This window comes from Hippocampus zosterae, chromosome 12 (assembly GCF_025434085.1).
Source record: "Hippocampus zosterae strain Florida chromosome 12, ASM2543408v3, whole genome shotgun sequence".
Taxonomy (NCBI): Eukaryota; Metazoa; Chordata; class Actinopteri; order Syngnathiformes; family Syngnathidae; genus Hippocampus; species Hippocampus zosterae.
This window is the reverse complement of record NC_067462.1, coordinates 14,240,805-14,267,857: the sequence shown is the minus strand read 5'-3', so window position 1 is coordinate 14,267,857 and position 27,053 is coordinate 14,240,805. Positions and strand designations below refer to the sequence as shown.

Sequence of the window (27,053 nt, the reverse complement as noted above, 5' to 3'; positions counted from 1 at the left end):
GTGAGTGTGAGTGCGAATGGTTGTTCGTCTCTGTGTGCCCTGCGATTGGTTGGCAACCGATTCAGGGTGTCCCCCGCCTACTGCCCGGAGACAGCTGGGATAGGCTCCAGCACCCCCCGCGACCCTAGTGAGGATCAAGCGGCTCGGAAGATGAATGAATGAATGAATGAAAATAAATAAACAAATTATTAAATAAATAACTTTGAGGGCCGGTGATTCTCAAAACATGGTACCACAACTACTGAGATGTGAGAATCACTGAATTAAATGTTCAAAATGTGAATAACAATATTTGTGTTTAGTGAAACACATTTGCTATGTACAGGACTGTGGGCAGAAACCCACTCAGACACAGGGAGAACATGCAAGGTCGACGTGCTAACCAGTCTACCACCGTCCAACTTTTATTTATTTAGATGAGGTACAGTACTTGCAGTAAAAAAATTTGAGAACTACTGAAATGACCAATTATTTGATGACATAAATGAAAAAAAAAACACTTGGATAACCCAGCCCCCTCCCCCGACTACATTAATCCAATAATTCTAATATGACAGTAAATGATGTAAATGCTTTGTGAGCCAGATTAAATGACAAAACGTCCACTACCATCTCCCACCTCATGACAGTGACAACTATGGCCCCAAGGCCATAGTTTGCCACACCCTGCCCAAGATGACCCATTAAATCAAGGGTGGGCAAACCTTTGTGCTCAAGGGCCACATTTGATCTTTTAAAAGGACACATGGGGCACGTCATTTGTCTAAAAGTAAAAATATACACTGAATGTATACAGTATGTACATTTTTTAAAAAATTCCAAATATTTATTGCTACTTAGAAGTCTACCACCCCTGGAAAAAAAAGCTCATCATTCGTGGCAGACAGGTTTAATGGTTATTGAAACTTTGACTTTAAAAACCTTGATAAACTCAAATTGGTAATCGGCCCATGCCTATCGTCTGCATGTGTTGCTGCACCATTTGTGTTAAACAATTTATTACTGAGAGAGTTAACTTATAACTACCACGACATCAATGCTACTTTTGTAAGTCCAACATCGGGGTTTTGTATCACGTGTTAGTATTAAGCTAGCTGTCTTTCATTCGTTATGGCGTTTGGTTAAATGCATAATATGACATTGTCGTTGCTTTAAATTTAAACTTCAACTGGGAATGGCAAGCAAGACGCTCTCTTCCTTTTTTTTTTTTACATTTTGCTGTCATTAGTCAAATTTGCTCACAGCGCAGAAAAAAAGCAGATCTCTCTATCTCCAAATAAGTTGGGTCTCTTGGAAGTCGAGTTATTCCTGTAAAACAGTGCAATTAGTAAATGCACTTTGTAAAGCCAGTTTATTTCCCTACAACCAAGTATCATTTTTTCTATCCCAGTTCCTTTCACTAGGGTCACGAAAAGCCATAGAAATCAAGAAATGTCACAGATGGGGGAAACCTCCCACTAGGATGTCCAGGCTGTAATGGCTGCAGTGTGCAAAACATTTAACACATACTGTACACGGTGCTGTACAATGTTAACTCTGATATCATGCGAGTCCATTTAATTAAATGAAGCACTGCAGGAAGATGCTTTCAAGGATGTGGTTCATCCTTTGCCCCGTTGGTTGATGTCAACTTCTCCAAAGCCATGCCCCTGGTGAGGTGGCCAACCACAGATCTTGCCCCGGTCGGTCGGTGCAGAATCCGTAAAGCAACAGCATTGGGTTCAGTCACCATCACCTTGCAATGGGGGTGGGTCAGAGATAGGAGAAGTGGCAATAACACAGTCATAGGTGTGTAGTTTTATAAAAAGCAAGAGTATAAACATAGTCTTCAGTCGAGATTTAAACATTTCTACTGACATCATGGCTCGAATTTCTGCAGGTATGAGTATTCTAGAGTAGTGGAACAAAAACAGAGAACACTGTACAATGTGCAGACTTCACTGGCATGTTGCAATTAAGGTTTTGGGATGGAACACACTCTACCACCAAGTCAGCAAGATATGAACCCGTGGATGTGCATATTCAGAGTTTTACATTTCAAGTAGATACACAGTTTTGTCTTTGTTTTCTGTTTTGTATTGTCAAATGGAGCGGGAGACAGTTCAAGTTGCCCTGTATTGGGCTAATCTGATGAAACTTGCCTGTACTCATCAGTATTTCTAAACATTCTCTTTTATCAAGTGTTTGTACACACGTGTGCTTTTTAAAAAATGTAAAACAGGAAAAAAAATGCTGATGTTTGGGTAACTGTAATGGATTAATATTAGTATGGTATTTTACTACACATTAAGGGGTGAAATATATTTGATATTCAAGCAAACAGAATTGTTAGCGTGCATCAATCTATTGTAAGCCTGAAAACCATCTTAAGACATTTTATGAAAGGGCGTCCTCCATCTGCAGTTGACCAATTTAACACTACCAGTCACATAACGAAATGGAAATTGGAGGTTCCACTATGCCATATTTATGTGACACATAAACATCCTAATGATCGGCATTATGATGAAGCAGCTGACTTGTTTGTCGCTTTCCTCCGATTCTCTGTTGCATTCAAAACCTCTTTGCGTCACTGCTGTTTGTGTTTACACTGGCTGGCTCAGCGGGACGGGAAGGCACGAAGACAGAATGAAGCTTGTGACCTCGAGAGAGTGTGGGGAGACGCGTGACCCTCCAGGAGTACCACCTCACAGCGGTGGTGAATTACGAGCCCTGCCATCAGCCCCAGTCTGAGCAAGGCACACAAAATGACACGCAATATCTGCCGTGATTAAGTCAGCAGGGAGTTTGCTCCAAATGTCAACATTGGCCAAACAGCCATTGGGTGAATGTGAAAGTGAACGTGCTGCCAGATGTACTGTACTAAGTGCAAGAAATACAGTCACTCATTAATCAAACAATTACCGGAAGGTAAAAAAACTGTTGGACAGGTGCTCTGAAATCATGTACTGTCTACTTTTCTTAGTCCTCAGTTCAGGTTCTTCCTTGACAATTGTGCCATGATTTTGTGGTTCAATAAAAAAAATGACGCAGTGCAGCATCAGCATACAGTATTGCATGTTGAGCCTCAAAACCTGACCCAGTCAACATTTTTTCATTGTCCTGCGTTGTTAGGTGCACACTGTTCAATCCTTTGGCATGAGTGTGAGAGTCGCCAGTTGTAATTTATTCGGCGTAATCCACTTCGGTCATGTGCGGCTATGTAGTACGGTGTGCAGCAGGCCTTGGAACGAAAGAGAGTACCGATACTACAATACCTGTACGAAAACATTGATTTTCATGAACATACAGCTTCACCGCTAAACATAAAAGGGACCGATGCACATCCGTTTATATGGGACAGAAGCAGCAATGCTTTGAGAAAATTCCATCTTTGTGCTCCATGGAAACGGCTTCTTTTGTTCCCTTCCACCCCTTTCGGTCGTCTTCTTCTTTTTCTTCCGCTGATCGAACACAAATGTTGTGTGCTAATCCAGTGTTGATAGAATTTGGCACACTTTCTTTGGATCACAGCAAGATGCTCAACTTCCATTCTGCTCTCCCCCAAGGAACCTCCCGAGCCCAAGAAAGCATCTGACACTGGGTCGCGCCACGGCTACTTGGAGGGAGGGGATGGAGAGTTTCTCTTGTATTGTCCAAAAAAAAAAGAGAGAAAAAAATCATCGTCTTTCGAGTCAAGCAAGTCGAGCCTTTGCCACTTGGACACACAGACACACAGACACACAGACACACAAACAAATACACACACACACACACACACACACACACACACACACACACACACACACACACACACACACACACACGAGATTAGTATGGAAGCTCATTGTTGTTTTTAAATGTTGCATTCACCTAATGACCCCCTGTAAAGACAGTATAATATAAAACAATGATGTTAAAGGGAAGCACTTTTTTGGACAGTGCTCAAGAGTGTGCCTTCATTAAAAGACATGCCGAAGCTGCAGTCGACAATTTAGAAACAGAAAAAAAAAGGAACATGAAAGGATAATACATGGATGGCGTGTCGCTGCCTCACCCTGGCATTTATAATCATAAACAAAAGCTTTTCGTTTTCCAATTTAAATTCCTCATTATCCTGTGACTTTTGCCAAATGCGTTTTCATTGAAAAAAAATACAAACTAAAAGAAGCAGGATAATTGATTAGATTTACATGCTTCTGATATAAATGTGCTTCTTAGCCAGTTAGTTTTAAAAAAAAGAGTTCCTGAGGCATGTTATTAGCATCATAGAAAACAAAGCAACATATCAAACTGATTTTTCCCCCCTCTTCTCCACTGATAAAATAATTGGCTTTCAATTCGCGCCTTTGAAAGAAACTTCTGTGAGGGCAACTGAAAGAAAAACGGTGCAATAGACTTCACAGGCCGAGAGTGTAAGATGGACATCAATGATGACTGTATTAACCCATGGCTAAATCCCATCACACAAATGTCAGTGTATCCGTTATGAAACCATGACATTTAGATCCAAGGTCTCCATTGTGGTTCTTTTTAAACAGGTGAGATGGTGTTTGTCCATTTTGCTTTGCATCTGTCACACAAGTTGCTCTGGAAGCACCGCAGAGGTTGAAGACCATAGTGGAATGCATTTTACCGTCAAAGACAACACAGATCCACCAACAACGAAATAGCAGTACTCGCAATTCTAGACTAGCTTTAGCACTGTAAATAGGCTGGCTAACATCGACATGCTACAGCTGCTGTGTTGGTAGTCTGAGTGACTCGTAACGCCATGTTATACCTCAATGTGTGTGTGCCTACGATGACTGTGTCTGTGACTGTACAGCAAATGATTGGCACCTTGACATTTATGCCCTAATGCTGATGTCCAAAATGTTACACAGCTTCCTGTGTTGTTTTTCTCTCAACATTATTTGGAACCTACCGGTACTCCTTTTTTGGGGAATAATTGTTCCCAAAAATGACAGAAAATGCATCAATTTATTCCTTGAAGTTAGATGGACTAAGAAAAAATAAATACTGGTGCTTGATTTGATAGCACCCGTGTAAATGCTATTGCCATAGTTATGTAAATTGTATTATTTAGTGTGTATTGATTTATTTAATAGTTGACGATTGAAGTCATTCCATCCGAGACTATTACAAGTTATTAATTTTTTTTTAGTGAGATATGACTCACTTGAATATACATTTAAACAGAGGGTTAAATATAGACGGGCACTAAATCAGAATGGTTCCCTTCAGCCAAGTGACCAATTCCCATACACTATCCAAACACCACACACACAGCAGCTGTAGTACATCGTCCCTGATCATGGCTATTAGAGCAATGTACTGAAACAAGCTCGATGTGACACGACCCAACGACTCGCCAGTGTCGTATGATGAGGACGTCTACATTTAAGGATGGGACAATGTGTCACAGCGGCCTCATATAACTAGTGCAACACCTATGAGCCACTTGGCCCAGCGTCACGAAATGTTTAATTATTGCCTCTTTCCATTAGCTTGACTTATCTCGACCGCAGCCTCGGGCGGAAGTTTGTTGCAGGGGGATCGGGAGGCGGTGCATGAGTGTCAGGGACCCAGAATGGCTGGGTGAGGTATTTCAGCGCTCCATCACCAGCTCTGATTCTCCTTCCCACACGAGAAACTAGAAATGATATCATGACACGTTTTCACGCTCTTCGGCTGAGTGATGTTTTACCGACTCATTTGCTATGATACTTTGTTACGGCTCCAGCTGTGAATCAGTGACGTGTCATGGGCTAGAAACTCCCCTCCTGCTGGGGCTGGCCAATGACCTGGAAGGCAATAGGAGATGCCAGCGCCTGCAGCATGTGCTGCACTGACAAAGCAGCAGGGCACCGTCAAAAAGCCTTCCGTACAAACTTTGGAGATCACTCTGCTTTTATCAGATGAGTAGGCAGCACTCTTGACTTATACTTCCCGATATAAGGTTTACTGATTCCCTTCACGAGTCGGCGATGGTGCTTGATGCCAGGTGAAACCACATGCGAAAGAGGGGGAGTAAGTAGCATGGAGGAAGATCTGGGGTAGAAGGATACAGATGACAAGTGGCAGGGTCACTGCGCAGGTTAAGCAACAATTCAGTTGAGTCTCAAGCAAGTGCGGTGTGCTTGGGAAAGACCAGCGCACCACCAAGCGAGCATACAATACAGATTAAACTTTGGGTGCTGGTGCTATTTGTCTTCTCGGGGTGTTCAGTCAATTTAAAAGGACTTGTTTTGGCAAAAAATCTTCCACTTAAGGCCAGGGATGTATAAGGGGTGGGCTGGCTTTTCTTGCTATCACACTCCTCACTGCAGTTCCTTGCTTGGTATTTTTGGTTTAAGTTCTGTGCCACAGTCATCTTCAGAGCAAGATTATTTCTCTGCTCTCTATGTCATATAGTGTGATGATTTTCCATTGATTTGTGTGCCCTGTTCAAACCAATATGGTGTCGGAATGGTCCAAAATATGTTGATCTCATACAACCACAATCAAATCAATCCTGGCGCAATTCATTCGGATTGTTTTTTGTATTGTATGTGTTTAAGCTAGGAAAAAAAATCAAGGAGTAGAAAGTAGACATTTCCATGGAAATGTGTAGGCGTAAAAAGTAGACTGAAAAATAAACACTCTCGTAAAGCATTGATATCCGAAATTTCTATTTAAGTAGCATCAGGGAGTATTTTTACTTCATTAATTGAGATCTTTGAATCTAAATCGGGTTTTCTGGAAAATATACGAATTGTGGTAGATAAGTTCAATAGCTATCTGATTTGCATGATTTCATATGGTCTGATTTCAGTCGGACTGATGTGTTTTACCTGTATCTATTAACTTTAAGTCAGAGTAAACAAACAATTTCATCCTACAGGTAACAGATAGATAGATAGATAGATAGATAGATAGATAGATAGATAGATAGATAGATAGATAGATAGATAGATAGATAGATAGATAGATAGATAGATAGATAGATAGATAGATAGATAGATAGATAGATAGATAGATAGATAGATAGATAGATAGATAGATAGATAGATAGATAGATAGATAGATAGATAGATAGATAGATAGATAGATAGATAGATAGATAGATAGATGGATAGATAGATATTGTTATTTTTTTTCAAGAGGGAGAATCTCCCGCTTTTTCATTCGTCTACTGGAATTTGTCAAAGGCTGTCGAGACTTTCCAGCTGAGAGACTTCATACAATCCTAGCCCTTGATGACTTCTACATTACTGGAATGATGCGGCAAGGAATGATGGGGCTGAGAGTGTCAGGAGGCATTAGCCCCAACGGCCCGAAGCTGGTGGACAGAACCAGTGTGCACCCACTGACCCAGCCCACCACAAAACTGCTGACCCAGCAATCATGCCCAAAACAGAGATGAGAAGGAGAGTGACAGATTTAGGTAGAAAAGCAAGACGCATATGTGAACTTTGAGGCAAATGTTCAGGGAGAATACTGATGTGCCCCCCCCCCCCCCTACAATTCCCAAATCACAGGAAACACTTTTAAAGTTAATTTTCCTGTTCAGTTCACCCTCTCACTTCATTTCACTGAATTAATGAGCAGGTCCAACCAGACTCCAAAATATTACCACTTTTGGTTATCCCCCATTTTGTTGATGGATAGCTTTCTTCTTTAAAGTATGAGGATTACTTTTAAAATAAGATATGTCCCTCACTGGGGAAATTTACAGTCTACAGCAGCAAGATTGTGGGTAGAAATGAGTAAAAAGAAAAACAAAGTGTTTGCATTCACAAAATAAATGTTAGCAAAATATCAGCATTGAAAGCATTTCATGGTCCCATTTTAGTACCAGCATCAATTAGTACCTATGGGCTGTGGACACAGGGTCACTACAGGACAAACATGATGCAATGCAACTGCCAGACACTCTGTGAGCCCAGACCACACATTATTGAAGGTGAAGCCTCATCATAACGTATGCAGCATCACTGGAATTCAAAATGTGTAGCTTTCAGTAAATAATTAAAGAGTCTGCCGCTGCATAACTTGTTCAATCCAGCTGTTTCACCAAATGACACAATTTTATTCATAATTCATAATAGTTACGAGCCTTTCTCCCCTGAGGCGCGCCACTGACACCATGAACATGATAAAATCCCAGTTTGCTGAACACATTGCTGCCGCTGTGAAAAGTGGTCACAAGTGACTAGTTAGCGGCGGTGTTGCAGCATGCGGGACATGAGCGCTAAATGTCATTCAAGTAATATAAGCAAATGCTATGAATAAGAAAAGTCACAAGGGCGAAGAAAATTACGAGTGAAATAAACGCTCCCTACACTTGATTAGTGTAGTACACTGTACAGATTGCCACAGATATCCAATGAACAAACAGCAGGGTATATTTATTAGTTATATCTCTTTAAAACAATTATGAAGGTTTAATGGTGCAAAAGGCCCCAGATCTGCAGACAACAAAGCTACAATTAATTTGTTCTACTACTGATTGTCGCAGTTATATACGGCATATTCACCTTGATAGAAGAGTTACATCCTTATTATGGGTGGGTTTGTTAAGATTTTATTGTTGCTGGCATGGCCTGGTGGTCCAGTGTTTTGCATGTTCTCCCCGGGCCTGCGTGGGTTTTCTCCGGGTACTCTGGTTTCCTCCCACATTCCAAAATCATACATGGCGAGATGATTGAACACTCTAAATTTTAGTCCCTAGGTGTGAGTGTGATAATGGGTGACAAAAAGTAGGCTACATTTTAGACTTGTAAACAAACAGGTCTGAGTGTAGGCGCAGGTGGTGTGACTTAATTCTGGTGTGCAGTATTGACTCAAGGCGCAGGCACAGAATCAGTGCTCCACGGTCCTGTGGCGGATGCCATTTTATTCCATTCATAATTAGGAAAACTGCTTGGGATAATCCATCTGAATCATTTTAGAAATCACTGAATTTATCAAAATATGATGATTATTATCTTAAACATATTTTAATAACACCCCCCTAATCGCACGGCACAACTATGGGGAGGATTTGACACCCGGATACATGATTGGGGATGCAAAACGTCACATGCACAGCTAACTAATTCATCTGCCGGGAGATCTTGCAGTTTACCTGCCAAAACTCACTTTGCAAATGGCAATCACATGCATGGACCCCAGCAAGTAAATTTCTACTTCTTCAATGTCAAACAGTGAGTGCGCTTCAACCGCCCTGATTTAAAGGGAATTGGAACAGTCAGGCATGCTGCTAACCACTCATCCAATGTCCTGAAAGTAAGAGTATCACTTCCTCTGGACAAAACATTTTACTCAAAAGAAAAAGTTAACCTAGACTGCAGCACTCTATAGACAAGGGTGTGGCTCTCCCGCTTAATTCCCCCACGAACAACTTTTGTCCCCTCAGAGAGCCAGCCTGTAAGAAATATATATGTTGGCACCTTTTCTATACCAGTACTCGTCCACCCTGGGCATTCGAAAGCTGTCAACAGAACATTTGTTTCCCATTTTTCAACACCAAAGGCACTTAAAGTTGAAGGGCGACAGGGGTTGTTTGGTCTAGACAAGGTGTTAAAACAACAATTTCAACCTTTGGTGAAGTCTGAAACATTAACAGAAGGGGCATTGTGCTTGGACATTCATACCCCGTCCAGTACATACTGTAGCAGCTGCCAGCCCTAAAGCCCATTCATTACTTAACATTTGAGTGAGTGAAAAACACCAGTGAATGTCAAGTGAACTGTAAGACGAGTGATGTCAGAGGTGCGTGATCTGACCCACGCATGGAAATAAGCTGTTGCCACAAACCCCCCTCCTCTCAACATCCAGCCTACCGTAAATAGATCAAAGCACATCTGTTTGGCTATGCGGCAGCCACACATCTCTAATTGCAAACTGGACCTTAATGGCTCTGAGCGAGCCGTCGGACACTGAGCGGTTTGGACACGGGTGATGCTGAAGCATATGAGCGGCGTGTTAGCGTTGGTAATCGCAGGACAGAGAATTCTCCGAAGCTAAGGTGGCGGGTGTCGTCTCTCCAACGGACTGAAATAGATATCACAACTTCAGCACAAAGGATGGCGTGTCCTGAGGGGTCTGTGCTGACCCCACAGCTGGGATTGTGAGGGAGTGGTTGGGGATCAAAGGAAGACCAAAATTGACATTGTTTCTAAAGTGGCATTCAATCTAAACACTTGAGGGAATGAGTTTAGCAGCATTTAATCCCGAATGTCCTGTTCAAGTCATTAAAGAGAGAGAGCGAAAAGAAAGAGAACCCAAAGGTGTCAAATTGGGTCCGGCAGAGTCCAAGTTGGTCTCGGCTGGATGGATAAGCACCGCGAGTGACAGGAGAAGCCTCAAGTTGGCCGCTTGTCACAGTGTGACACTGATTCAGCCTAATGAGCGTTGCGCTGTCACCGCACATCTGCCTCGCACTCACTTGTAGAATTTGGCAGAGTCCGAAAAAAAACCTGCTGCTAGATGTTGGAACTCGAGAGGGCCAACACCTTGCTGAGCCTGGCACAGTTTGCCCGAAAAAGTCAGACATACCAACTTAAACTACACATCCAAAAGATAGATGCACACAAACAAGCTTTAGTCATGCCTTTGCATTTATCCAGAGTGTCAAGAAATGACCGGTTCCCCACAGTTGTTCATTGGTAGTTCCCCAAATGTACTTGCATCAAAACATGCAATAGTGCTTCTTTTGCCTTTGCAATAGAGAAATAGTCCAGTTTTGGAATTTTTGACATCTCAGTATGAACAAGTGGCTTATAACATAACAATTCATCATCAAACATTACCTCCGCAAAGTCTAAATATGGGGTTATTTTGCGATCAAGAGCCTACAGTACTTGGGACCAATGGGAAAAAAATGTCAATGACGACTAATCCACTGCGCTATAGCCATTTACGATAAACATTTTGTCATTGTCCAATGAAAAGTACCTCCACATTATTTAGTATTTCTCTCTGTTTTATCATGCTGTTTGAAGTGTTGTAGCTATTTTTTTTAATGTTTTCATTTAACAAGCATTACCGTGACCATCAGAAACATCCGCGGCACCTGTGTGTATCACTTACTGTATGTACACCACACCTCACCACACATTCACTTTGCTTGTCACTAAACAAGGAGGAGGTGTTCCTTTGCTGTTAGTTAGTTTTAATAGACCAAATTCCATTGACCTCGCGTGTTGAACATAACATTTTGAGCGGATGATTGGAAGCCTGACTGATGCATACAGAAAAATTTTGCTTCGTCTTTTATTTGTATAGGAAAAAGTAACTTGTCTGAAAATGTACAGTATGTTTTCATGAGAATCGCAAGCTTTTGGGAAACATGAATTATTACCCATTGTGTCTAATTCATGGTCGCAAATCGGTTTAAACATGTTAAAAATAACACAGACAACATACAGTGATGGCTGTGATAGTGGTCGATTTACAGCATATCATCAATAGCTGTGTGGAGCAACACATACAAGATTCTGATTCTGTCAAAATATTTTGCTTATTTCTCAGATGAATACTTTTCTTGTATCATTTATCTTTCTTCCCAATGTGGCTTTGTGTAGCCTCGTCACAGAACTAACGATTCTAATCGTAACAGGACTTACACTCACGTTAACATCAAAGGGGGTACGATAAAGCTGTGACTGAATGGTGAAATTATTGTCAGCAGTGCCTTAATGAGCACAACTTGCTCAAATGCATGACAGGTACATTAACCATCCTCCAATGAGTTATGATAACAATTGTCACGTTCTTTTGGAGCCCACGGTTTAGTCAAAGAAAGGGTACCGGCACGATGCTATTCTCATGCTGATGCAAGGCGACAACAAGAAAATGAGCTAGACTGTACGTCCTACAAGGTGATAACAATGATCCGCTCGTTGTGTCTGTGATGTGACGTGGGCGGCACGGCGTCGGCGGCGGGTCCACCCATCTGTTTTACACCGACTCGAGAAATTCCTCATGGGCATCCTCGTGGAAAACAGCACAAAGGTTTACCAAACATCATTGTGGCGGTGGCACCAATTATTCTTAATCAAATCAAACGGTCTCAGCCCAGTCCTAGAAACACACTGATCACTCCAATGACAGCAACTGTCAGTCTGCCTCCCACCAAAGAGAAGAAGCTGTTGGAATAATTAGTCCATGCCCTGTGAATGTAACAATAATACAACAGCCCAGATGACATCCAAAATATGCACGTCGCCTTTAGATGACACGAAAAGTTGCCACAGCTAGGCCTGCGTAAGGAGCGGAAAATCTGGAAGTCACAAATCGATATAGGCTTTGAGCAAGATCACATATTTTATTAGCGTATTGTCTGCACTAAAAGGCTCACTGGATTATGAGGTGCACCTTCGATGAATGGGCTATTCTTAATTTTTTTTCACATATTGGACGCACTGGATTATGAGACACAATCTACAATGCATCCACTAGATGGAGCTACACTCCTTCCGTTTGACTCGAGAGGCATTCATGACCGCCTCCAAAAAAACGTAAATGAACGTTCAACCCCCATCGCCCCCCCCCCCCCCCACCCCCGCCCCCTGGCATTTCATTTAGTGTAGTGCCAACAGAACGATCAGATTTCAGTAAAATGTAGGGGACTGGACTGTCTCAGAAGTATTTGTTATTTATTCCTTTTAGAGCTGTCAAACGATTAAAATATTTAATCTAATTAAAAATGCAACTGTCATAATTAACTCAAATGAACTAAAAAAATTAATCGTGATTACTCACACATTTTGTATCGTTTCAGAATTTCCATTTACATTTTTTGTCCTATTTTTCCCCCATTTTAATGCTCTCATCAACTTGGAATCATGAATCTGTTTTCTATGTGCCAAGTGCAAATATTTACTGAAATAACCATTTCAGTAGTGGCGGCCCGATAGTCCAGTGGTTAGCACGTCGGCTTCACAGTGCAGAGGTACCGGGTTCGATTCCAGCTCCGGCCTCCCTGTGTGGAGTTTGCATGTCCTCCCCGGGCCTGCGTGGGTTTTCCCCGGGTGCTCCGGTTTCCTCCCACATTCCAAAAACATGCGTGGCAGGCTGATTGAACACTCTAAATTGTCCCTAGGTGTGAGTGTGAGCGCGGATGGTTGTTCGTCTCTGTGTGCCCTGCGATTGGCTGGCAACCGATTCAGGGTGTCCCCCGCCTACTGCCCGGAGACAGCTGGGATGGGCTCCAGCACCCCCCCCCCCCCCCCCGCGGCCCTCGTGAGGATCAAGCGGTATGTAAGATGAATGAATGAATGAACTATTTCAGTAAATACAAACAATGAACATTTTTCACTTGGAGCAGTTGTTCACACATAATCTCTCACACAATATTACTGTCCATCAACAACAGTGAAAAAAAATATTCTGTCACACAATGGCTTTTTTTAATTAAATCAAAACAGAGCAATATAACATTATAAAGTGCACATCTAAGGTAAACTAGTACTCAGTCTATAGTGGATTTAAACCATGGTTGCATACTTCGTTTTTCTCAAGTTTGCTTTGAACACAGCAGTCTGTTTCTGTATGTTTGTTGGAGAATAACGAGACCCCGGACACCAGTGTTCGTTATGTGCTGCTGTATTCAAAACTGTCGGCCGTACAAACAAGCGCAAGCACATCCCCCGTGCTGCTGGGGCAAACCATTCTTAAAGAGGGGGGATTTCACTCCCCCTAACACAGTCAGGCTATGTTGATGGTGTTGGTCCTTCTTGCGCGGAAGACTCTCTACGGTTTTTGTGTAGACCTCATTTCGGATGACTACACTTGGTTCGATGACAACACTGGAGACGTTTGATTTTCGCTAGGTCGCTACCACAGCAGCGCACTCTCACTGTCAGACGAACACAGAGAAGCTCCACCCGCTCTATTTATATGGACACGGAACGCTGTAACCTTCCACATAAAATGGTTCCAAACAAGAAACAATCGCGTCAGTGGCATACATCGTGTATACCTGTATGATACACACAGAGAGAAGAACAGGTAACTTTGGTCTTGTCAGGGGAGCAATCTGGCAACTTTTTAAAAGTAAACTTTCCATTCATAAACTCTTTAAGTATCTGTTTGAGGTGTCTCACGCTGCCGTGGCTGGCAAAACAGACATGGGCGTGGACTTCTGCAGCGTGCTTGTTGTTTTGTTTCTGGTGTATTTATAGAGCAACGTAACATCCGCTTGTGACGTGTGCCGCGTTAATCTCGTGAGAAAAAATTTAATCCCGTTAAAATTCATTTAAATTAATGGCAATAAAAACGTGCTAAATTGACAGCTCTAATTCCTTTGTCTTGTGTATTCACAAATGAGGAAATCACTAAATAAATTCTGTAGGAGGGCTATAGAATTTATTTCGTGATTTCCTGGCCTTATTTTCTGTTTTGATGCACTATTTTCAATTTTCGTAGTTTCATTGAAGAAATTGTTAATTTAGGTTTTTCTGAGGTGGTCATGAACGCCTCTCGAGTCGAACAGAAGAAGAGAAGGCACAGAGACGGTGAAAACCATTTATAAAATGTATAAAATGTGTGTTTTAAAAAAACAACATCACAGCTCTCCTTTTTTCGGAGCTGCAACAAAAACATATTTCATAAAGCAGCGACACAGTCCACTGAACCAACAGCAAGTTATACCATTGTATTGCCAGCAAGGAGCCATTTTGGGGTCGACATGTTACCGTAATGACCATACACAAGGCTCAGCTGAGTTTTAGGCGCGCTGTGAGCTTTTAAGAAAATGGAAGACTTTCTGGTGCGCCTTATAGTGCGGAAAATTCGGTACAAGCAAATTAGGTTGGCCTCTCAAAACATGATCTAATAATAGTACTGTATATAAGAAAATAATAACTATTAATGATGTTGGCTACATACATGGGATGGGCCTTTGACGAAATTTTAACCATCCACCATGGGGGAACATGTTTTTCAATATTACGTGGATAGAAGGATCTATGTAGATGAATTGAATGTTCAGGTCAGGATCATCTCAAGAGGAAGAGAGCAGGTGTCCAATAGCGTGGCTTAATGTTGTTGAAAATGTATGTCGTTTATAGCATTATTTTAGATTTAGGTCGCCATAACTGAGGGAATCCTGCAAGTGTCACTTAGTAATATGCTTACAGCGAGTGGGGAAAGTCTTACGCTTTCCGGCCACCACGGACTGTGTCGATAAACGCTAGTATAAAAGCCATGTAAAAGCAAGAAAAAGGTCACAGCAAAATACTGGAACATCCCAGCTCAGGTCACTTATCTAATATCGAACGGGCCTAAACTAACACACAGGTCGTTGGTCAAAATGAAATAAAAACAAGCACATTATTCTAGACAACCCGTCAATGGCCTTCACTGAAGTCATCACTGAACATCAGTCAGAGCCAGTCAACTTTGCATTGTGTTTCTCTGGCTTCCACATCACAAAACAGGCCAGGCCTGCAATTTAAAGCAAACAAAAAACATTTAACTTCACAGATACAACAGTGTAGAACATGATGGTAAGCTCAAGTGGACACCAATATTACCTGCCCCTCACTGAAGGCAGACTACACCCTGTACTGGTTGTCAGTCAGTCACAGGGAACAGTATAATATACAGAAAGTTTAACTATATCAATAAATAATAAAATAATTACTACTTACTACTTTGTGGATTTTGTCTATTGTGAGTACGGCCTGGAATATTGCCTGTTCTACCAGATATTTTAAATGGTATCACACAGCACTGACGTGATTTTAGGCGTTAGTTAATCCCCTCAAACCTAATAGGTGCTCTGCTGGAGCTGACCCGTGAACTGGCGGGAAATGGAACGAGGCAAGTGCAATCACTGGATATAACAAGCAGAGATGGGCAGGTTAGCCTATTTTGCTGGTCCGTCCGCCGTCCTCGATCCGCGAGCGGGGTAATAAGGACATCGTCCCTGTGTCCTTATTGATATAATAATCGTCCTCCGTCCCCGTCCGCTCTCATACTTTTATTTTGCTTCCAGTCACCACATACCTAACCTGGTTAGGGACGATTATATTAAAGGGATGGATAAAAACCCGGTTCTGTCTTTGCTTATTCTGTCCTTTAAAAAAGAAAACATCTCATCCTCCGTGACAAAAATGGGCGTCCATCTTAGACTGACGGACGGACCGCTGGTCCCATCTCTGAGAACATGATCTTAGTTTCGTGGTGCAATGCTGACAACACATGTTCAATAAATAAAGAATTAAATATAATATTGGAGGGCTTTTTTAAAAAAACAAACAAAAAATATCTATTATTCGGTGAAAACTGTATTATGTACACTATACAAAAGCTGTACTGTACTGTATGTCCAAACTGTGACACAACTCACTATGAATGGAGAAGTCCACTGACAAAATAATGCAAAGTTGCGTAGAAATGAAGCCGACAAGCAAAGTGTGAACAGAGTGTCTACACGGGAGTGTGGTGGTGGTGGTACAGATGTCGGAGTGGGGGTGTGGTGATTATGAGACGAGACACGAGCCACATGAGGCCCCCGTGACAATGTGCCCTGCAGTATGTCCAGCAGTCTACTTTTGCACTGCGAGCACAGGCGCACGCGCCCACACACGCACACGCACACACACACACACACACACGCACACACACCCCCTTCACACACACGCACACACACACACACACACACACACACACACGCGCGCGCACGCAATCACATGCTTTCAAAATAAACAGTAGTAATGCTACAAATTTGAATGCAGCCATATATCCTAATTTTTTTCTCTTCTATATTTTTGTGAAATTTCCATATAGACTAGAGGAGTAAAGTAATAGTCTATCTCGTCTGTGTACCAATGTGCAATTCCTTGGTTTTGCCTACCCTCTAGTGGTGTGATATTTAATTGCACTTTTTTGCTCCTATCATACGGGTACCATACAAGTACATGTATTTTGGTTGAGAAATTACTGTGTGTACATTCAGTAGAGTGCAATCCATCCTGTCATCAATTGTCTCTCATGTGAGTGAGCTGGTGACTTGGGGACGAAAAAACGGGGCACACCACTACAGTTACTTTAATTGATAAATAGACACACAATCAAACGCAGAGTGCATATAGACAAACACTTGGCGTCATGCTTTTGGACAATTTAGCCTTCAGTGCGAGTATTTATTTATTTTTGACAGAAATAATGAATACATCTTGTTCAAATGAGTTCACGTGTTGTGGTTCGCCAGTCACGTTACTTTGCCAAGATGGTTGTTTGTTGGAATTAATCAAATGATTGACAGTGTGTGAAGCGTTTCAGAATTAGTTGGTTATTTCTTGTTATTGTGCATTCTTGTCTGGTCGTGTCAGTAAACAGGCTACACTTGGTTTTTTGTTGTTGTTTTTTTTTCTCCAAATTAGAAGCTTCAAATTTGCTTATTTTAGTTGGACATGGATTTAAATAGGCTATTTTGTTGGCTCGAGTTTGTAAGTTGTTGGTTGATCAAGATACGTTCGTTAGTTGGTTGGTTTGCTTTATTTGGTTCGTTGTCGTTATTTTTCCATCTTGTTTGTTCCGGTTAATAATATGGTCATCTGATAATTCAGTAAGCTATTTAATTCAAATGTTTTTTTTAAAAATAATTTATTTGTAGTTAGTAACTTTCAAGTAAATTTTCCAGTTTGCTTGTTGAACTTAGTAAATTGGTTAGATCGTTCGTTCAAATGAGTTACTTCAAGTGAGATGGTTGCCTCATGTGCTTGTTTGAGTAAGCTGCTTCATTTGTTTGAATTGGCCGTCTTGATTTATTTGCTTAGCCTGTTTATTTAAGTGTACGACATGCCATCTATTGCAGCAGTAGCCACTATTTATAGAAATATTATACATGGAAGGATCAATCCTAGAATGCAGATCATTTTATAGCACTCTTTTGTAGAATCCTAAACTTGTGCAAAATTCTTCTCTCATGAAAAATAAAATAATAGTAATAATTTTATAAACAGAGTGACATTCTTTTAAAATGGCAACAGAGAGTGTTGCATCACATGCGATGTACTTTGGAAGTAAAGGAAAAAAAAAAACATCCCAAATCTGGCAAGGCAGCGTTTGCGGAACCATGCTGGCGTCGCACACATGTTGCGGTCACCACAAGTCAATTCCAGTTTGGGTCAGCAGCACAAACTGGCCCACCTCCACCATGAGTGTCTTTAAAACGATACTCCCTCCGGGGAAGTGTTCTGTCTGTGGCCACAGTTTCACCATTGACTCTTATTGTAGAATTCTCTTCAAATCACCCTCCTGACCTCATTCCCTCCCTGGAAGACCACCCCTGCCTTCGCCAACAGAGAAAGGTCACATTTCTGAAAAGTGACGTCCATTCTAGTTCCACGCTGGGTCGTCACTTTCAATTTCCTAAGAACCTTTTATGTCACACACTCATCAACCTCAAAAGACAACCGCACGACCCCCCGCCCCTCCCACCACACACACACGCCACAATATGATTCACAGGCCTTGATTACTCAGTGTATTAACTTCCTGTTAATCTTACAGAATTGCAATAACATTACAGAAAGTTTCAGTCTGTTCATAAAATGAAGGAGTGTAAATGGACATGCAAAGTGCAGCAAGTGACATATTGCATGACACCATGCCCTCAATGCGACCTAAGTAAAGTCGGGCGATAACTGCACCTGACTGTTGACAATGCGTGTGACCTTTTGCCGATCCGGAAGCCATCTATTTAGATTACAGCAGCCGCGACAGCGGTAGACGTGATACTACATCACACCTACTATTTATGGTCTCTTTACTCATTCAATCTTTAGGACAGTGATCGCATTGGCTAGCTCAGGGAGGTCTTGCTTGTTTGTTTGTCAGCATGGGAATGAAAAAAAGTACAGAAACCAGAGGGGCAAATTTCAATTGACCTCAGCTGGCCTTGGTGGAGGAGTCGTGTTATGGAAACTTAGTGAAGTATATCTCACCAAATGACTGTTTTTTTCGGTCCGAAACCAGGATATTGTTTAAACAGATGGTTTGTTTCATTGGTTAGTTAATTTGTTTGATTAGAGTTGGCAAAATCATTTGTTCCACTGAGTTACTTGACGAGTTTTTCAAGATTGTAAAGTAAACAGCCATTTGTTTGGTTTACTTGTTGAGTTAATTAGTTTGAGTTTGGTTTTTGGCTGGTTTGTAGACTGAAGTTAGTAAATTGCTAGTTAGTTAAATAGTTGCTAAGTTTGTTTATTGATGTTAGTTGACCTTTGTTTGTTTGAGGTAGTTAGTTGGCTTATTTGTTTGTTTGAGCCATTTGTTTGCATAGTTGGTGAATTCCTCTGGTTAGTTACTAGGCTAGTTGTTTTTTTTCCCCAAAGTAAACTAGTTACTTTGTGTTAGTTAGCTAGAGTCACTCAATTAGGTAATCAGAGTGTACATAGCTTCGTTTTTTTCTACTTTCAGTGTTCGATAGTGGACTAAAAATGACATCTTCTGTTTACCATTTTATCAGATGTTGAGAGAGCATTGAAAAAGAGAGTTTCACTCAACAATTCATATATACGTCACAGCTGGTGAATGTGATTTTTTTGCAACTGAAACTCAGCGCATAGTCGGCACATCAGGTTACATATAGTTGATGAAGCACATAGCATTAACCTGGAGCATTAGCGCTTTTCTTCAGTCACCTTTCTTTTCTTGGATTCATCCGTCGTTGACCTAGCGGGGGTCAAATAGCTCAGTATTTTCGTTTCGTTTGTTTATTGAACATAAAACATATACAGTAATAATTTGACAGAAAGTAAGTTAAGTAAGTAAGTAAAGTAAGTAAAATAGTAAAAAGGAAAGGGAAATCAGTCATCATTCAACACAGTTATGTTCAAGGGAGTAGGAAGAAGTAAAGAACTTATCTAGTCCTACTCCATGTTATGCGTTTATACCTAATAAATCATTTTTATATCAATCAGCAAAGAAAGAAAGTAAGAACAAAGAAGTCTCCATTAAGGCTCATGCTTTACCCTTAACCGTGATATTTTGACAACTTTTGGTTTGTATTGGGATTATATACATCCACACCCTGGCACTCTCGTGTCAATTTTCTCTTGTATTCATAATGGATATTTCCATACCTATCTCTATTTATCAACTTAGTTCTGATTTATCATTAAATTTAATGTTTAGAATTTATCATTTTAACTCTGATTGATGTAGGTTGTTTGTACTATTTTTTTTTGAATTTGTTTTTGAACTCAGTAAATCACATATGCGCTTAATGTGATGGATATTTTGAGCAACACCAAAATATATTTATAATCTTCAAATGTACAGTATAATTAAAAAAACAAAACAAAATAAACTTTAAATACAAAGTAATTGAAAATGAACTACTTGCTTCAGGGTATTTATTTTATTCATTTATTTTTCCCAAGTTATAGAGGGCCACATCAGACGGATGAAAGAGCCACATGAGGTGTAGAGCCGTAGCTTTCAGACTCCTTTTTAGAGACAGAGGAACATTTGACAATCAAGCAATTCTTTTGTCATTGTGCCACAAAAAGGACGTAATGGAAACAAAAGGGTGCACAGAACCGAGGATGTTCAATTCTTTGCTCAAAGGCACCTCAAACAGCATTCAGGCGCAGTGAACTGGTTCCTTTCCAAGCATTGCTAATTTTTGCTGAAATGCAGCTGGGTTCAGCTGTACCAGACTACCACAGAGTGATCTCAACGTGCATCTGTATCTTTTGAATCTTTCTCCGAAGTCTAACGCTGAGTTCTATGTGTACGTGTCAGATGAAAATCATGGTATGCCACAGGGTGGCGGCTGTAGATGAAAGTTCTGAAAAAGAAAAAAAAACAGGTGTGTTCCATCCATTACCTCAAGATAAATGTGCGAACCCGAAAGTTAACCTCTCACAAGCACACAAGCATGTGCCACACTGCGTGCATGCACTGGCACAATTTGAAATACTACAACTCCTGGTCCTACGTTGTATTAATGCTGTTTCAGAGGCACAATGGCTTGTTTGTGTTGGTTAGTTAAGGGTTAGTTGGTGAGTTTGTTTATTTGTTTATTTTATTTTTTTGAGGAATTGATCTTGAGGATATTTGCGGTTTTTTTTTTAATGTTCATTTTATGGAGTAATGAGCATGTTGGTAAACTCATTTGTTTTGGTTTGTGTTTAATTTTTACTGTAAGTGGTTTCACAGCGGAATGACTTGTTGATTCAAATTAGTTTGATGGTGGTGATTTTTAAAAATGTTTAAATTTATCTCTCCAGTTTGTAAATGAAGTTATCTTGTTTGATTGCATTTAGTATTCAGCACTTATTGTTATATATATCATTTTTATATTTAGTACAGCATTTTTTATGCAGCGATGGCTGTTTGAAAGTGCTCTATAAATACAGTTGAGTTGAGTTGAGAAGTATTCGTTTGACTATTGGTTGGACTTGTTTTTGCTTGAAATATTTGTTCTCTTTAGTTTGTTACCCCCTCCATGAGCCCTCACCGTATTGTGGTGTTAGAGTTTGTGTGTCCAAAATGATCCTATGAGCCAAGTTGTTTGTGGCCGCAACCCTCGAACCCTATTGGGCCTTTTTGGCGTTCAGGACTTCAGATAATGGGTAGAGGCTGGCCAAGTGTAACGCAGCTTCACCGGTCATCAAAGCAAAAACTCGGGCATAGGAGGAGGTCCATAAGGCCATGGAGAACGGCTTCTGGACGGACTTCGGGGACATTCTGGTCCATCACCCAGTCTCTCGGGAAACAGTGCACCATCAACACTGTGTAAAGGTGGGCAGTTGAAGTATCCAGGGTTCTTGTTCACGAGTGAGGGAAGAAAGGAAGAGCATGATGAAGTGGCTGGGGACATGGAAGTCTGGGCTTCTCTGCTAAAGCTGCTGATCCCGCGGCCCTACCCCATATAAGCAGAGGTAAACTGATGAATGGATGGATAGTTCTTAGCCTCATTGGAATTAGTTCTGAGTTTGTTCGGCAGCCTTTTGTGTCTGAATTTTGTGTTGTTCATCAATTGCTTCGGTTGTTTTGATTTAGAGTTATCATTGTGGTCGTGCCACTAGATAGTTGTGACTGATGTTGTGGCCCACAAAATTACAACATTCCATAAAATGTATACGGTTCCTAATTTAGATTAATCTAAAAAAATAAAGCCTCTTACATTGAAAACAAACGCACATAAATAATGACGCAACATGCTAAAACTATCTTGCAATGCAAAGCAGTGAATGAGTCTGCATTCACAATGCACGGCGCATCAAAAAGCCTTGTTGGTTGCGCGCGTGATATGAAAAAGCAGAGGTGGGAACTGAGAGCACGGATGTATTTCCAAGTATTACAGCTTTTTATGCCGTGACTGGAAGAGCACAAAGCACGACAAGCAGTCAATCATCGCTTCAGTCTCAATCTTAATGCATTGTTAACTTTGCTCCCTGATCCTCTATAGTGCCATGGCTGATAACAACAACACCAACCGGAGTAGTTGCGACGTGCTAGTTGATCAGCGAGCCGCCGTGGTCCTCTTCCCAATCTTCTACTCTCTGGTCTTCATTTTCAGCGTGTGCGGCAACACTTTGGTCCTGGCGGTGATCTGTCAGAGACAGCAGAAGTTTAACTCCACCGCTGTATACCTGCTCAACCTGGCTTTGTCGGACACCCTATTCACGCTGACACTACCGGGAAGGATCTTTTACTACATCCGACGCTTTGACTGGCCCTTTGGTGACCTCCTCTGCAGAATGAGCACACTCCTGTTCTTTGCCAACACTTATGCAGGTAAACAATACGGACAAGGCTATCGACTATTGACACACACATTCTAATCAATTGTACTCCTAAGCCAGAATGGACACTGATTTTCTCCGAGCAAAACGACTAGAAAATAAATTCCACCCCTTCCGTTGTCTTCCGTCAAGCACTGTTTGTAGCAAGTTGCACAAGTGTATGTGTCGGCACGCTGACTTTCCATTATTTCCATTATTTCACCAATAACCCTAAACCACAGTTTAGTGGTGAAATGTGACTCTATTTTAAACCATGCATCAAGCCATCCGATCAGCCTTATCCTCACAAGGGTCGCGGGGGTACTGGAGCCTATCCCAGATGTCTTTGGGTAGTAGGCGGGGGACACCCTGAAATGGTTGCCAGCCAATCGCTGGGCACACAGAGACAAACAACCATTCGCGCTCACCATCACACCTCGGGACAATTTAGAGTTCAATCAGCGTGCCATGGATGTTTTTGGAATGTGGGAGGAAACCGTAGTACTCGAAGAAAACCCACTCAGCCCGGGGAGAACATGCGAACTACATACGGGGAGGCCGGAGCTGTAATTGAACCTCTGCACTGTGAGGTCGATGCGCTAACCACTGGACCACTGGCCCAACCTATTTGATATCATTTGATAATGATTGCTTTGCCCCTCACTTGGGAAAATCAAAGCCATCATTTTAAATTTGTAGTAAAATGTCCAATTAATTTCAACCATGGGGACAGTGGATCTTCTTAACATAAAGGCTCCTCAAGTCTTCTTGCTTGGCTCTCGACGAAGGCGGACGCCTTTGCTTTCTCTCCTGTCCCCCAACCCCACCCCCACCCTTAACTGCTCGCCAATCAGTCCATGTGCTGTCTTTGTCTGACTTTTCCTAGCCTCCTTTCGTATTTTCATCCTAAAAACAAACATGGAATTGGTTGGCTGGTCTCTCGATGCCATTGACAACATTTTCTTGATGAGAAGAGCAGGCAGTGGGGAGCCTACTTGCCCCTCGGGGACTTTTGCTGCTGGGTACACCCTAGATCAGGGGTGCCCATTAGGTACATCCTGATCTACCGGTAGATCTAAGACAGGTCCCGAGTAGATCTGAAGAGTGTCGAGGAGAAAAACAAACAAACAACCATTTGCGTGTCTTTGTACATGTTCGTAACATATTTTTTTGTGTTCATGTACGCTGCACCCTAATCATCCTATCAGTCTCATTTTCACAAAATAAATATTAAAAAAATAAAATCAAGCAGGTAAATCTTGAACTTACTGTGGCGCCTAATTACGTCACCGGAAGTTGTTCGCGCTCAGCAGTCTGCAATTGCAGCTTTTATCGTCATTCTTCTCATTCAGAGTTTGCTTCGTGTACAATTCACCGAGGGCACGGGCAAAGAATAGGAATCTAGGAGGGTCCAGGGAAGCACTTTAAAATGGTACTTGTGAGCTATGATAGTTAACAGGCTGCAGAAGTGCGTCACATGCCTCGGTTTCAGGCTGTTTCTCATCATGGCGTGTGTGCGTGTGTGTGCGAGCGCGCGCGCACGTCGGTAAGGGTAGATCCCGTGAGGTTAGTTGATCGAAAAGTAGATCTTCGATCCGAAAAGTTTGGGCACCCCTGCCCTAGATCCTTGGTGGAAGCGGAGAATGGTGTGCCTGTCAACACTGTCTGTTGAGGATGTGGATGACATCTACATTTTCGGCCTTCCGATAACAGGTATGCTGCTGTTTGGTGTGAGCAGTTTCCTGATCTATCGAAAAATTCAACCGACGGGAGCGGCTCTATTGGACGAGGCTGCCGGTCTAACGCGGGTGTCCAACACTCAGACTCAGACTGTGCTCAACCACAAACTGTTGCGGGTTTCGCAGCAGGATGGTCATCAACTTGGAGAAAACTGGAATCCGTGTTCAATTACTGACTGAAATCATGGATTTGGCTGATCGACACCACTAAAGAGACATAAGCCACGGACTCAAGGCTGTCTTAAATTCTTGGGCAGCCTGCTACCAAAACAACATCTGCTATCTCGACCTTCCCCTGATGAAAATATGCACGGAAGCTAGTCCCCCACCATCACCCCCTCCCTCATACATTCCCTTGTTTCACCGTTTTCATTGTTTATGTCTTGTGACCTGTTGTAACTGTCAGATGCTTGGGGGGTAGTTTTTTTTGCCTCACTCAAATTATCCTCAAAATGAGGGTAGTTCGGGCGTGTTTTTTTTTCCTCCACCTCTACATCCCTTGTGGTTTCTTTCTGACTTTCGGGTTGAGTGAACCTGGCGCGTTTTGGCTGCCGCTGCTCAACCTTGTATTGTTTTGTGTTTTTTGTTATTGTAAAGTGTCCTTGGGTGTCTTGAAACGCGCTTATAAATAAAATGTATTATTCTTATTATTATTATTAATATTTGGATATTGTTCACAATTTGAGAAGGAAAATTTACAATTTGAAATGTAAGGAAGAGGTGGGATAATCCTTTTAACCTTATGGGGTGGAAAGTCTGACACCGTACAATGTTTGCAAAAATGATGCCTTTAACGACACAAGAAAAAAAAAAATCGGTCCCACAAACAACATCAAATTGAGCTGAAAAGTTTAGGAAAATTCTGCCCCAAACATCGCACAATCCCATGATTTGGAGCAGTCATCCTTCAAACTGTAGCCAGTACTGTTAACTTTTTACTCGTGAAAATAAATCTGTATTTTCAGATAATTCGGCTATTTCTTCATAAAATTTTAATTTCCAGGGTCTACGACATCCTCCTTAATTCCTTTTCTCACCCAGTTAGTGTTGGAATTTGTTTTCAACCCAGGATTACTTTTCCCCCCAGGTATTGGCTTCATGACCTGCATCAGTCTGGATCGCTATGTGGCCGTGGTGCACCCTCAGCGGTTGCGCGGTCTGCGGCAGGTCAAGATGGTCCGCCGGGTCTGTTGCTTGGTTTGGGCTCTGGTGTCGGCTCAGGTTGCTCCTCTGCTGTTTCGCAACATGCTACAGTATCACAAGGGCAGACGGACCTGCATGGAGTACTTCAACCTCGGTAGCTCCCAATGGATGCCGCACTTCCTGCTCCTGGCCTGCGTCGTCTCTTTCTGCTGTCCGCTCGCTGCCATCCTGGCCTCCTACGCCAGGGTCCACCTGAAGCTGCGGGCGGCAACCAAGCGGAACTCAGTGTCGAGAAGGAACCAACGGGCCAACGGCATTATCCTCCTCATCCTCCTCACCTTCATCTTGTGCTTCAGCCCATACCACCTCAACGTGATGCAGTTCATGTGCCGAAGAATGCACCGTGAGGTCTCGTGTGAAGAGCTGAGGGGCTTCAAGATGTCCTCACAGGTAGGACATCACTTGAGTGACCGACTTCTTAATAATATTTAATTCAATATACAGCGACCCTACATTTTGGTCGATGAATTCCAAAACCACCCTCTATAGCACAGGTGTCAAAGTGAAGGATTGATCTGGCCTGCCACAACATTTTATGTAGTCCACAGAAGCAAATCAAACATGTCAACTTCCATGATGCGTGCTAAAATCTGTACTGAAATTTCAAATCCTCATTTGTAATAAATAAGAAAGATATTGTAAGCATTGTTTTGTTACCAAACCCCTCATTACAGTAACTTAAACAATAGTTGAATAAAGCGTTATTTTCGACTTCTTTTTATGGCTTCAGTCATAATGGGCAGTGAATCACTGCACATGATAATGTTGTATAAGACAAAGTATCATGACATTGACTGGATCTGAACAGTGCAGTGTCCAATGCGAAATCGCCACTACATATAGTCATATTGATATTCTTCTTCCAGATTACCGTCTCGCTCATGAATTTCAACTGCTGCTTGGACCCGGTCATCTACTTCTTTGCCATTAAGACGTACAAGAAGCAAATGTTGAGCCTCATGGGCCACCTGTGGGCTTCCACCAACGCCACCTCATCCACGACAGCTGAGAACAGCAGCAGCCACAGCTGAGAAATCAACACAGCGTAATCCATCAAACAAACAACATTTAATTTCTATACTGTAGCTTGGCTGCACCCCAATGTTTGATTAACTCATATTTTCAGTGTCTTCTTTGTTAAGTATAGATTGCAGAACTTTGTGGTTCAAGAGGTTTTGAGTGCATTTGTGACGAAATTAAATACAATTCAAACACATCTGTCACCCTCCTTACCTGTTTTCAGCTTCATCAGAAGGGCAAAACACTTCTCAGTAAGAGGCGTTCCTGTGAGCGTGGGAGGCTTGTGGTGAATGCCAATGCCACTTCCTCATGCACTGTTCCTGTACACTCTCATGCACAAGTAATGTGTATGTGTGTGTATTACCGGGTTCGA

General features: G+C 41.9%; 1 protein-coding gene and 1 long non-coding RNA gene across 2 annotated transcripts; one reads left to right on the top strand and one right to left on the bottom strand.

The window, feature by feature from the left end:
- Positions 1-522: 522 nt before the first annotated feature.
- On the bottom strand, positions 523-26,057 carry LOC127611763 (uncharacterized). The gene is made up of 4 exons (XR_007965445.1): positions 25,939-26,057; positions 25,561-25,858; positions 22,431-22,546; positions 523-1,735 (listed from the first exon to the last, which is right to left on the bottom strand). It is a non-coding gene; the product is annotated as an uncharacterized LOC127611763 (long non-coding RNA).
- On the top strand, positions 21,750-26,876 carry si:ch211-184m13.4 (uncharacterized protein LOC798560 homolog). Its single transcript, XM_052082500.1, has 3 exons — positions 21,750-22,731; positions 25,545-26,050; positions 26,527-26,876. Exons 1-3 carry the CDS (start codon positions 22,407-22,409, stop codon positions 26,689-26,691), a joined length of 996 nt encoding a protein of 331 aa, XP_051938460.1. The 5' UTR covers positions 21,750-22,406; the 3' UTR covers positions 26,692-26,876.
- Positions 26,877-27,053: the final 177 nt, after the last annotated feature.